Source organism: Macrobrachium rosenbergii, chromosome 35 (assembly GCF_040412425.1).
Source record: "Macrobrachium rosenbergii isolate ZJJX-2024 chromosome 35, ASM4041242v1, whole genome shotgun sequence".
In the NCBI taxonomy this organism is placed as follows: Eukaryota; Metazoa; Arthropoda; class Malacostraca; order Decapoda; family Palaemonidae; genus Macrobrachium; species Macrobrachium rosenbergii.
Window position 1 is genome coordinate 1,594,776 of NC_089775.1, and position 11,124 is coordinate 1,605,899.

At 42.3% G+C, this 11,124-nt stretch overlaps 1 protein-coding gene across 4 annotated transcripts; it reads right to left on the minus strand.

The window, feature by feature from the left end:
- Positions 1-99: 99 nt before the first annotated feature.
- Positions 100-10,532, minus strand: Sar1 (Secretion-associated Ras-related 1). Of its 4 annotated transcripts, none has more exons than XM_067134046.1 (6): positions 10,151-10,532; positions 4,279-4,337; positions 3,235-3,354; positions 2,595-2,752; positions 1,740-1,883; positions 100-1,530 (listed from the first exon to the last, which is right to left on the minus strand). In XM_067134046.1, exons 2-6 carry the CDS (start codon positions 4,319-4,321, stop codon positions 1,414-1,416), a joined length of 582 nt encoding a protein of 193 aa, XP_066990147.1. In that variant the 5' UTR covers positions 4,322-4,337; positions 10,151-10,532; the 3' UTR covers positions 100-1,413. The 4 variants fall into 4 exon arrangements, with proteins under 4 accessions (XP_066990147.1, XP_066990149.1, XP_066990148.1 ...); XM_067134048.1 differs by having other exon boundaries at positions 9,774-10,157; XM_067134047.1 differs by having other exon boundaries at positions 9,830-10,156.
- Between the last annotated feature and the right edge of the window lie 592 nt (positions 10,533-11,124).

Below are 11,124 nucleotides of genomic sequence, written 5' to 3' on the forward strand. Positions count from 1 at the left end.
TTGCAATTATAAACAAAACATGACAAAAGAATGTTGCACAGTCACTTTACAAAGGTCACAACACACACACACATCTCAGGGTGTAACAAAAACCCAAAGTTCTTACCATATTTTATTATATAAAGATTTATTTCAACAGAACTTTTGAAGTGAAAATGGCATTTTACATTACTCGAAAAGGAAATTGACCTTGCTCTCCAAGCTTCGTATCTAAGAATAGAAGCAGCCATGAAGTTAAAACTTAAATCTAAGACCTCAACTTATCATGAAATAAATACAAAACGTAGCTCGACGCATCTTTTTTTTTGGAAAGGGTCTGAACGGAGCGCTGAGGGCCGACACGAAACGCACAGGATTTTGAAACTTCCCTGAAGTGTTATTGACATCTAATCCAAAATAAAAAAAAAAAAAACTGAATTTCCTCGAACGTTGGACATCTAAATAGAGTGAAAATTAATCATAAATAATCCCCTGGTCCTAATACAATAAAACAACTCCTCTGAAGATTAATATCTAATCCTAATAAAAAAATTGACGAACTGCAAAGGTGGGCACCATGAATCCTGCAAACGGATTGATTTTTTATTTATATTTCAACAACTGTACCCAGCATACTTCCACACTAGAAAGTTTCCAAAACTTGGGTATTCACTGAGTAAACTGGTATGTATATAAAAAGTCCTATAAAGAACAGTTCAATTAAAAAAAATAACTTTGATCCAATGTTTTGCTAAAATAGGGTGTTTCACGTTTCACGAGAATAATACTAGCACTTTCAATCTCTCAACTAAAAGAATGATGATTACATTACAAAAAGGGGATGGAGACCTCTGTGTGTACAAAGGGGTGAGAAAGAGAGAGAGAGAGATAGAGAGAAGGAGAACGCGTGTCGGAAAAGGTCGAGGAAGGATGGGGGGGGACTCCGGCCTAAGGCGGCGGAGGGAAAAGCGACACATATAAAAACCAAGGCTTTCCGTATTCCTCCTGCTTCCAACAACAACGAAGAAGAAGAAGAATCCACTCTCTTATATTTACTTTTCCATCTGAAGAACGGTCAACATAAATACAACGGCTGGCATCCGCGGATTCTCTCTCCGACTTTTTTTTCAACTTGAGTTTGCAAACGCTGCGTCCACAAAGAGCAGCTACTAGTTCATTTTTCATTTATCTTATACTTTAAAAGGTTTCAACACTTTCGTGGGGTAAAGAGCATGATGGCGAGAATTTCAAACGAATAATAGTTTCTCTCCTTCGTCACCCAGCGTTCCAGTGTCTCTCATAAAAAAGAAAACTCACTGTCGATGACTGAGGATCAAAAAGCTTGCTTTGCGGGCGGACCTCGCGAGTCCGCTCGCGGTCAACTTTCGGCCATCATCCCCTGAACCGCCACCAACTTCCGGGAGGGGGGGGGGTTTAATCGATGTAGTTGGCAATCCACCGGAAGCCTTCTCCGTAGCCTTGCCTTTTGAGTACTGAACACATGAATAATTCTAGAGGGCGGCCTGGGAGCTCACTGCGGGGAACTTTACTCTGGAAAGAGACGGAAAAGCGCTTTTGTAACGGTTTGCGTAGAGAACAGGATGTGGAATTTGGGCCAGAGGCCATCTGAAACAGACACTGACATTATAAAGGTTTGATAGGCGCAACATGAGGTCAACCTCGCAGTTGCACGATGAATCAGTTGTCAGGAGAGGTATAGTAAAGTACAAGACGGAGTCAAACCTTGACACAAAACTCACCTTTCCTGTGGTTTGTCCAAAGAGGCCAAAGTAGTGTCTAAACTCGTCTTCTGATGCAGCCCCTGGGATATCGATCTTGTTCCCCAAAATTACAATAGGTACATTAGATAGCTGGTCATCTGTCAACAGAGAATCCAGTTCGGCCTGGGGAGGGAAAAATATAGCGTGTTAAGAGGCACCATATATAGGAGTTAATACCCTTGACTACAGTAAGGCAAAGAATTCATTACTCCCTAAAAAACAATTCTTGTATTTGAATAATCTACACATTTTTATCTAGATGAATTTGTTAATTTATTTTTTCCTTTTTAATAACTGATATCTCCTTTCTGTATGTCCTATAACCTTCCGTTGGTTCTTTCAAACGAACACCATAATATTCAAAAGTCGTTTTGTTCTTAAACGAAATGAAATTTCGGACGAGAACGAGTTCAAGAAGCAGGACAGCCCCTTCGAAAACCAACATGAACACAAACATTAACAGACAAACTGCAACTCATACAGATTAAAAGGGGGCATAGAAATTAGAATTGGATACAGAATTTCGGCCAGAGGCCAAGCGATGGAACCTACGGGGTCATGCGCCGCTGAAACTGAAACTGACAGCAAAAGGATTTGAGATTTGCAACAGGAAGAAAACCTTTTGGTTTTGCACTATGAATCAACTGCTAGGAGAGGGTTGAGGAAAGCAAGGCGGAAGAACGGGAATATGAACGGAGGCGCAGTACAAGGAAGAGGTTGCAGCTAGGGGTCAAAGGGACGCTGCACAAAAACGACCCCTAGAACCGACCACAGAACCTCAAGTAACGCCCCTACGGAGGGCACAGTAAGCGACCCCCTAGACCACACACACACCTTTGATTCGGCAAATCGGTTTCTATCGGCCGCATCTATGAGGAAGACGATGGCATCTACGGCGGGGAAATAGTCCTTCCACACTCTTCGTGCTTGGTGATGGCCGCCCAGGTCGAAGGTTGTGAACTTAATCTGTCCTATGCTCAATTCCTCTGATGCTGTGGGTGGGACGGAGTATTAGAAGAGTCGACAAGGTTATAGATTGATTAAGTGCAAATGTATTATTATTCAAGTCCTTTTTACCAGAAATATCTCAAGTTATAGATCAAATAAACTGCAATTGCATGATTCCAGTCAGGTTTTCCAAAAGTCTTAATAGTTACATAGATCAATAAATGCAAATGTATTATTCAATCAATTTTTCCAAAGTTATTAACAATACACAAGAATGACGTGCAAAATCCGGCAGATCACTAAACGCAAGCCTAGTCCATGCCGTGAGAAATTGCAGAACATTCCAGAGCTACGGAAATTATTTCCAAGCAGACAATATTCAAATTTCATTCTTATTCCAAGCAGTTTTAAGTATACGACAACCAAACCAAGACAATATTCAACATTTCATCAACATTAACTCATGCAGTTTTAAAGCACCGGAAGTCGAATTCGAGAGCGGCGCGCTCGAACGCACGATACCTACTTGGATGAAGAGTGGGAACGTGCTGGGCCATGCGGTCATCTTTCAACATGTGTAACAAGGTGGTCTTTCCAGCATTGTCGAGGCCCAAGAATAGCAGCTTTCCGCTCTTCTTCCACAGACCTGCCAGCCAGGAGTAGTCAGAAAAGCGTTAGGACACAAGACGGGCATAAAGAGTCTGATAAACGACGCAAAAGGTCACACAAAGAGGGCGTACGATGTTCAAGGGTCACGCAAAGAGGGCGTACGATGTTAAAGGGTCACGCAAAGAGGGCGTACGATGTTAAAGGGTTCTGGAACTGAGACAGCCACAAAAAAGTACATTCTTTAAGAGAATCTAGAACTGGGCGTACGATGTTAAAGGGTTCTGGACAGCGACAGAGAGAATACGCTCAGTAAATGGGAATCTGGAACCGATAGAACTTTAGACCTAATCGGCTGGCTGGCGGGCCGAGCTAAACTTGAGTTAGTCGAGTAGTTAATGAATTTAAATGTTTTTAATAATGTTAGTAAGGCAATGTGCATCTTAAATAGACAATACACAACATTTTAACCCTAATACGATTCTCGTTACCACAAGAGGATAAATATCTAAAGGCCGGGCTACCTAGCGTCAACCTCGTCGGAACTCACATATATTTGTTTGTACAGGTGTGATCCAACGTTCCTCTTTCAACTGAGTCAGTAATGTTTTCTTTCCAGCCTTATTAAGGCCCATGAACAAACATCGCAACCTTGGCGTCGTGAGGCCTTCATGTGAGGAGGGAGGGGGGGTGGGTCCGATTTCAGCCCAAATGGATTTTACAAATGAAAGTGTCATTAAGGTGATGACTTCAGGATTCATTTTGATACAATTTTTATGTATTTTAAAGATATATAATAAACATTTTATAATACACATATATAACAGGATGGTAATCAATATATACTGTATCATATGAGAGAGAGAGAGAGAGAGAGAGAGAGAGAGAGAGAGAGAGAGAGAGAGAGAGAGAGAGGTATAGAATTAAGGGAAAAAGAGAGAGAGAGAGAGAGAGAGAGACTTACCCAAATATCCCAGCACACCAGTAATCCAATCCCAGAGGAACATTGCGATAACAGGAGAACTGAAAAAGAACAAAAATAACAATCATTAAACTCGACGCCGATTACAGACATTCGTATGAAACTCAAAAACGAAACCACTTCACAGACATTACAGCGACTCCCAGATCTCACAAGACGGGAAAACATCTGTCCCATTATGTCAAGAGTTACATAACGACAGCGAACACCTGTTAAATCCTACCACCTGGGTGCCACAACGAGCTATCGGCATTATCCAGTCATGTTGTGACTGTGCGCTTTTCTGTTCCGAGAGGTTTCAGTTGAAGGTGGGATTAAAATGTACTAAAGCCTCTAGAATAAATTAAAAATGCTTCAAGTGTTCAACTCCCAGCCGAGCAATGAAGCTCCCCTAACAATTAAGCGACGATGACGTGTATGTGCACCTGTCCACAGCATGTTGCTGATTAGGAGATAAACTATCGCCGTCTCCGTTTCGAAACCCACAAGGACTCTGCCCTTCGAGTGGCCGAAAGGTCTTCGTTTGCCTGACTTTATCGGCAATTCAATATTCCTAGTTTAAATTACAATTTCTGCTACGCGTCATGCTCCCAAACACTTGCGATTTGCTTGAACAGATGCACCAATGCGCAGGAAATGTGCAGTTGGAGTTTCAGAAGTTTGAATAAGTGACCCCAACGAACACCATACTCTTCGGAAGCTTGAAGTTCAAGTCAATGGCCCCTTTGGTGGGCTCGTTCCAAACGAAAACGGTTCTTCACCTTCAGAATAATAACTACTATGCTCTCAATCTATGCCCTAGCCATGCTTCCTAACGAGCAATCTCCCGTCTCTTAACTTCCTACGATTACCTACTGACGAATCCTTCTGGCTATGCTTTCGAACCTAAAGAAGTTATTTCTCTGCACTTTTATCATGATGAAATATGGATACACAACGACACTTACTTTTCTTTACCTAAAAAGGCTTCTCTAGTTTAAAACAACATCTGCAATTATGGTACGGCACTAAGAGTTCAAATATTTGCCTAATTTCCCGACGATAATCAAGGTGGAACCACCGTCGCAAACACAAAGGACTGAACTTACGAACCTCCAGATGTACTTTGTAGACACTCGTTACGTAACGTCTCGATTACATAAATGCTTATCAGCCTGGTCAGGGGCAGCTTATCAGAACAAAATAAAAAGGTTTTTTTTTTTTTTCTCTCCCTGATGCCTTGAGAATTTCTAAAACTTCTCAAACATTCTCCAATATCTGACATTTTCATAAGCATAAGTCGCGCCCAGCTGAACCTCGCAGTTATTGCAGCAAACAATGAGTTTATCATAGCATTTCAAACGTGTTTTTTGGAGATACGAATCGGTAACGTTGATAACGCTGATAACGGGCTTGAAGTCTACATTACAAACAAACAAACATTGCGAATCGTACAAAACACATACATTAAACATGTTATCGACATTTGGTTTCCAAAACAAAGATTAATGACAAATATTTGACCAGGGAGAACAGCTTTGCTAGAATATCGGCAGGAAGGTTAGATAACTCCGTTTTTTAATTTTTTGCAAATGGATGTTCACATAATCATCTTTTACACTATAGCAAAGTGAACTTACCTTTCTAGCCTACTATGGTTACAATTATCTGGCCTGAATCATGGCCCTAACAAACAAGTTAAGGTCAGACAAAGGTACTCAAAGATTATGTTCGGAGATTAAAGTTCCCCGAGATTAGATTAGGAATGCAATCTATTTTTGTTAAGAAACGAGGCTGAAAATGACATAATTTGGATTTGCCGTTTGCCCTGAGTTAGATAATTTACTCTACAGCCAATTATAAAGCCTAAAATACCATTTTATCTTAACTATATTTCAGTAGCTATATATCTGGGAGGAATTTGGCACATTACTTTGTCTGAAAATTGACTGAAATACCCTATGAATATATTTACAGTGTATCTGACCCTGAATCTAAAAATACGTATAGTTACAGTATTTTTTCGGGCTGGCAACATTTTATAACTCAAAGAACTCATACAATTTACCTAAAATTTATATATTTGGTGTTTTCAGACTGTGCAAGATACCACAAATTGAAACCGTATCTCACGCAGATTATGATAAAGGTTTCCTTATCTGCAACAATCCGATCTGCTTGTAGGCATAAGGTTGTGAATCATATCAGTGGTTTGGTTAAAATCACAGCATTGAGCAAATTGTGGGAAATGGCACTGATACTGAAAAATTAAGTCAAATTTTGAGTATGTGTGAAATTAAATCGACCCATTGCAGATCTATTCATAGACATCTCTTTAAAAAGAGGTCCATCAAATTTCTGAGCAATACAAGGACTCCGTCTAAATCTCAGAGCCCTGCATTTTACTGTGGTTCAATGCCCCACAGTTTCTCAAACAAGTCATTATTTAAATCGTTCTATTTTTCCCAATTCCTCCCGTATTATAAATACTTTTCCTTCAGCCACGTGGCGGAAAGGTCGACAACCAGCGTTCCCGAGAGCTCGAATAACTTTCTGCCGTGTGGGGGGTATCAGGGCGACTGTTCTGTCCCTAATGCCTGCCCTAGCAACTGATCTTGCCTGCCAGACATTCCTCCTGCCAGGAATGCACCTGGCTGACAGTTTGACAGCTCGGTGAGCCGCCCACTTAGGCATCTGCCTTGCCAACTGACAAGGGGCGAAGGGAACCAACTAGAATGCTAGTAAACGTACGCCAGTACAGTCATGTTGCCTCTCATCAAACACTACTGAGTAAACCATCAATTGCTCTTGGAATGCATGCAGGGGTTGCGGTACTGCTCGTATTTCTATAATGATGTGCAGATGTTCGTCCTCTGTCCAAAACCTAGAGCATATGTGAGGCTAAGGTGGGCATGACACCCTTCCCTTGATGTATCTCAAAACAGAAGCGTCTCTGTGACGAGACCTGTTGCAAGGAAGTTCCTGCCTTCCTTCCAGAAACAGGACACAAAAGATTGGCTACAGAATCATGGATAACTTCGCTACCCCTGAGGGTTTCCCAGGAGACAACACAGTGGATCAGTGTCCTTGCTGTCTGTCTGTTTCAGAACTCAGTCGATATTTGCCTAAAAGGAGAGAAGACATCATCTCATGTCTTCTTAAGGCAAAGTTAGCCCAAAGATTGGTGCTCTGAGGCGAAAAAGTCATGACTTTTCTTTACAACAGCAAGCTTCTGAACTCTTTCATCTTCAGATCAAACAGCAGTGATGAAGTTAGCAAGTGTGTTCTGGTTTAGCCAGGACGCAGCCTACAGGAAGCCACGGTGACTGACTTTTTGGCTCCAGACTCCGTCCTTCCTAAGGAAGGCCGTTTGTCATTTGCAGACTAACGCGTTCAACTGCAGGGGACGAGAATGGGGATTCTCCATGCAGAATTCATTCTAGTGTGCTATTGGCAGGGAGAGACTGCGCTGAGAAATATTCCTACACAAAAATCAATGGCGTATATTCCCACAGGAATAAATTTAGGTTATTTTCTACAATGGGGCAACAATTGCTTAAATTATTTCTGCATTTCATCTAATTTCTTCAATTTGATCTTTTCATCTACACCACTTTTGTCCGGAGTTAATTTGCAAATATCTGTTGCCAATGATACACAAATTATAGTTAGCACAGAGCATCACACTACACTGAGGCTAAACTTGTCTGACAAGGCCAATTAGTAGTTACAATTTTGATAAATTACGCGGAGAAAAACTTGAATATCACGAAATGAGGCAGATAAGTGGTTCAGACTTTTTTTGCAATTTGCTAAAAGGCTCAGAATTTTATAAGTTTGGATCCTATAAGCTTATCTACCCTACCTGACAAAGCCTAAGCTACAACTACTTGTTCTGAGTAGTTTTCGTGACACTTCTGATAACAGAGCTATTACAATGCACAATTTTACAGGCTTACAACCTAACCTAATCTATCGTTCAATACCTCCCTCACAAAAACGTTCCCTTGACCAACGCGTCAGTCGCAACCTGGTAAAGCCGCCGACTACTACCGCTCGCCTCTAGTTTGGTAACTACCAGTTTACACGCAAAACTGGCGGTGCGTTCAGTACCAGCCCCTTGGGGATAAACGCGCACTCAAACGGAATGCGGTAAATATCAAAGAGAAACAAAAGACTGACAAAAATAAATAAAAGGTGATAAATATTCTGGCAAAACTGCAGACTACCGCCAGTTTACGGACAAAATAGGCACCAAGTTTCGCACCAGCCCTTCGGGGATGAACGTAAAAAAAAGGAAGACATTAAATATCAAACAGAAACAAAAAAATGTGGGATATATTCTGGTCGGCGACTGGTAAGAATAAGGCCGAGGTAGTAGGCTAGTCAGCAGTTTAGCCTCCCAACCTGACCTACAGCAAAGCATCCTACCCGTTCGGAGGGAAACTAGCCTAATTTTGTAATTATGAGAAACGCACACATCCATTAAGGCAGAATAGCCTACAGGTTACGAGCAACAGACGAAAATTTATACAAATTGACAAAAATTGAAGGGAATTCTACAGAAAAGCCCTGCGAGGCTCGCGTTCAGCACAGCCCCTTTGGGCTGAACGTAAAAACGCAATCTGGTAAATTTCTCAAGTTACCTCACTTGTACTACATTATATACATCTTTTAATATATTTACCGCATTATATAAATCCTTTAATATATTCCAAAGTCGAAAACTATTATTAATATGCCATAGGCTACCTTTTGGCAGAGCTCATCTGTAGAATAACCATAATGAAACTGGGGTTAAACCGAAGACTACTACCGCACCCCTCTGGTTCGGTCATTGGGCCTTCATCAATTTACGTGCAAAACGGGCACCGTGGTTAGTATCGGCCCCTTGTGGGGGACGGACGAAAAACACAAAGAGACGGTAAATATTATATAAACAAAAAAGGCAAAAATATATAAAAATATAAATATATAAATAAAATATATATATATTCACAGCATATCGGGAACTAATCGGCGGCCGTAGTCTTCGGCTTCACGGAGACGGGCCGAGAGAAACGTCGCAGGCTACGCTAGCCTAAGCAGGCTAATTAAACTAGCCTGGTAACGTTCATTCAGCCCAACGGCTGAGGTCGGTCCGGACCCCTGGGTGCGAGAGCAGCGGGTTACCAAAGGGCGGGAGGACCGGGCTACCCAAGAGGAAATGAAAATGGACGAAAATGACCTCGATATTAAATTTAAAACGTAATAAATGAAGTTTACTTATTTCCCCACCACATCAAAACGTCCTCCATTACTAAATATGGACTCGGGGACCTTCGAGACGATCCATTCATCTTTTTCCCTTTTTTTAACCGAAATATTTCTTTAATATTTATATTTTAAAACCGAAAGTAAAGATTAATGTTAATCCTTTAATTTAAGACCGAAAAAGACCCTTAAATAGGAGTAAATCCGATTAAATTTGGGGTTAATTCGACAACTTCCGTCCTCACCGGCCGACAGCCTCCTACACGTCAGATAAGCCCTGAAGTAACCGTCCCTAAATCACCTTCAAAAACCCTTATAAAAGGGCCCCTGGGGCCCTTAAAATTGATATAAGGGGGTCCTGGCGTCCCCTTTATTTAAGGTGGGGGAGGGGGCGCAAGGGCGCGAGGGACGACACAAAACCGACGGAAAAGAAAGCGCGAAAATTTTGACACTTGGCGATCAGCTGAGAGGGACAGAGGAAGGCCCCCTCTCTCTCTCTCGCCTTATTTCGCCGTCCCGAGCGGCCCCCGGGGGGCGCCGAGCCCCTCAAATCCAAGCCGCCACTCGGGAGGATCTCCCGCCGGAGGGAGGGCGGCCCAGGGGCGCCGCGGTGCGCACTTACGTCGATTAAAACCGCGAGTAGACGTCGGAGGGGTCCTTCGGCACCTCACAGGGGCATTCTTCGACTGCCAACTTCGGCTCATAAGCGGCGGGATCGACGTCGTCGCGGCGGGGCGATCCTCTGTACTGAGGATCCGAAGCGGCATCCGAGCCTTTTATAACCTCGGTCCGGGGGGCTATAGAGGATGTGATCCCATCCGCTTCCTTTATTTACCTCTATAAATTCTGTCGTCTATAGGTCCCCACTCCAGCTCACTATAGACGGAGGGATCGTTCGTATAGCCGAGAGGCGATCCTCTATAAGAGGGATCGTTTCTATAATCCGATCGTCTATAAACGCTTATAGGTGTCTATAAGAGAATGCGATCCTATTAAATGCCTCTATTTATCTACGGCGGTTCTGTCGTCTATATATCTTCCCTGTTGGAACTTCTGTGACGTAAACAACATCCGGGGGTTCGGGTGTCTTGACCCCGCGGCCATTCGAATTCTGGCCGTTGGAAAAACCTTAATAAAACGGCAATTACAACCCAGGCGGTTGTAATTACAACCTCCCATAATAGATATACTGAATGCTATTTAAATGAGGGGTTATATTTGTTGTATTTGCTTGTTAAATGGGGTTGTGCGCGCTTTAATAAGCGGAAATAAGACGCAGTAGGTCTTGCGTTGTTGTCGGGCTGAAGATATCACGTCATCAGTGACGTGTTTGCTTGAGGAGAACAAAAGACACGTTGCTCTTTCTCTCTCTCTCTCTCTGTCTCTCTTTCTCACTATCTCTCTCTCACTATCTCTCTCTCACTATCTCTCTCACACACACACACAGTAAGTAAATAGATAAATAAATAATAAATAAATAAACAAACAAATAAAAACATCTCCGAATCACTTTTCCAATTACGCACAAAGGAAGCAACTCTCTCTCTCTCTCTCTCTCTCTCTCTCTCTCTCTCTCTCTCTCTCTCTCTCTCTCTC

Coding starts and splice junctions, on each gene's coding strand:
- Sar1 (XM_067134046.1), bottom strand. CDS start 4,321: ATGTTCCTCTGGGATTGGATTACTGGTGTGCTGGGATATTTGG. Junction 1,884..2,594: donor ACCGATTTGCCGAATCAAAG/GTGTGTGTGTGG, acceptor TTCCCTCCCCAG/GCCGAACTGGATTCTCTGTT. Junction 1,531..1,739: donor TTGGACAAACCACAGGAAAG/GTGAGTTTTGTG, acceptor GTCTCTTTCCAG/AGTAAAGTTCCCCGCAGTGA.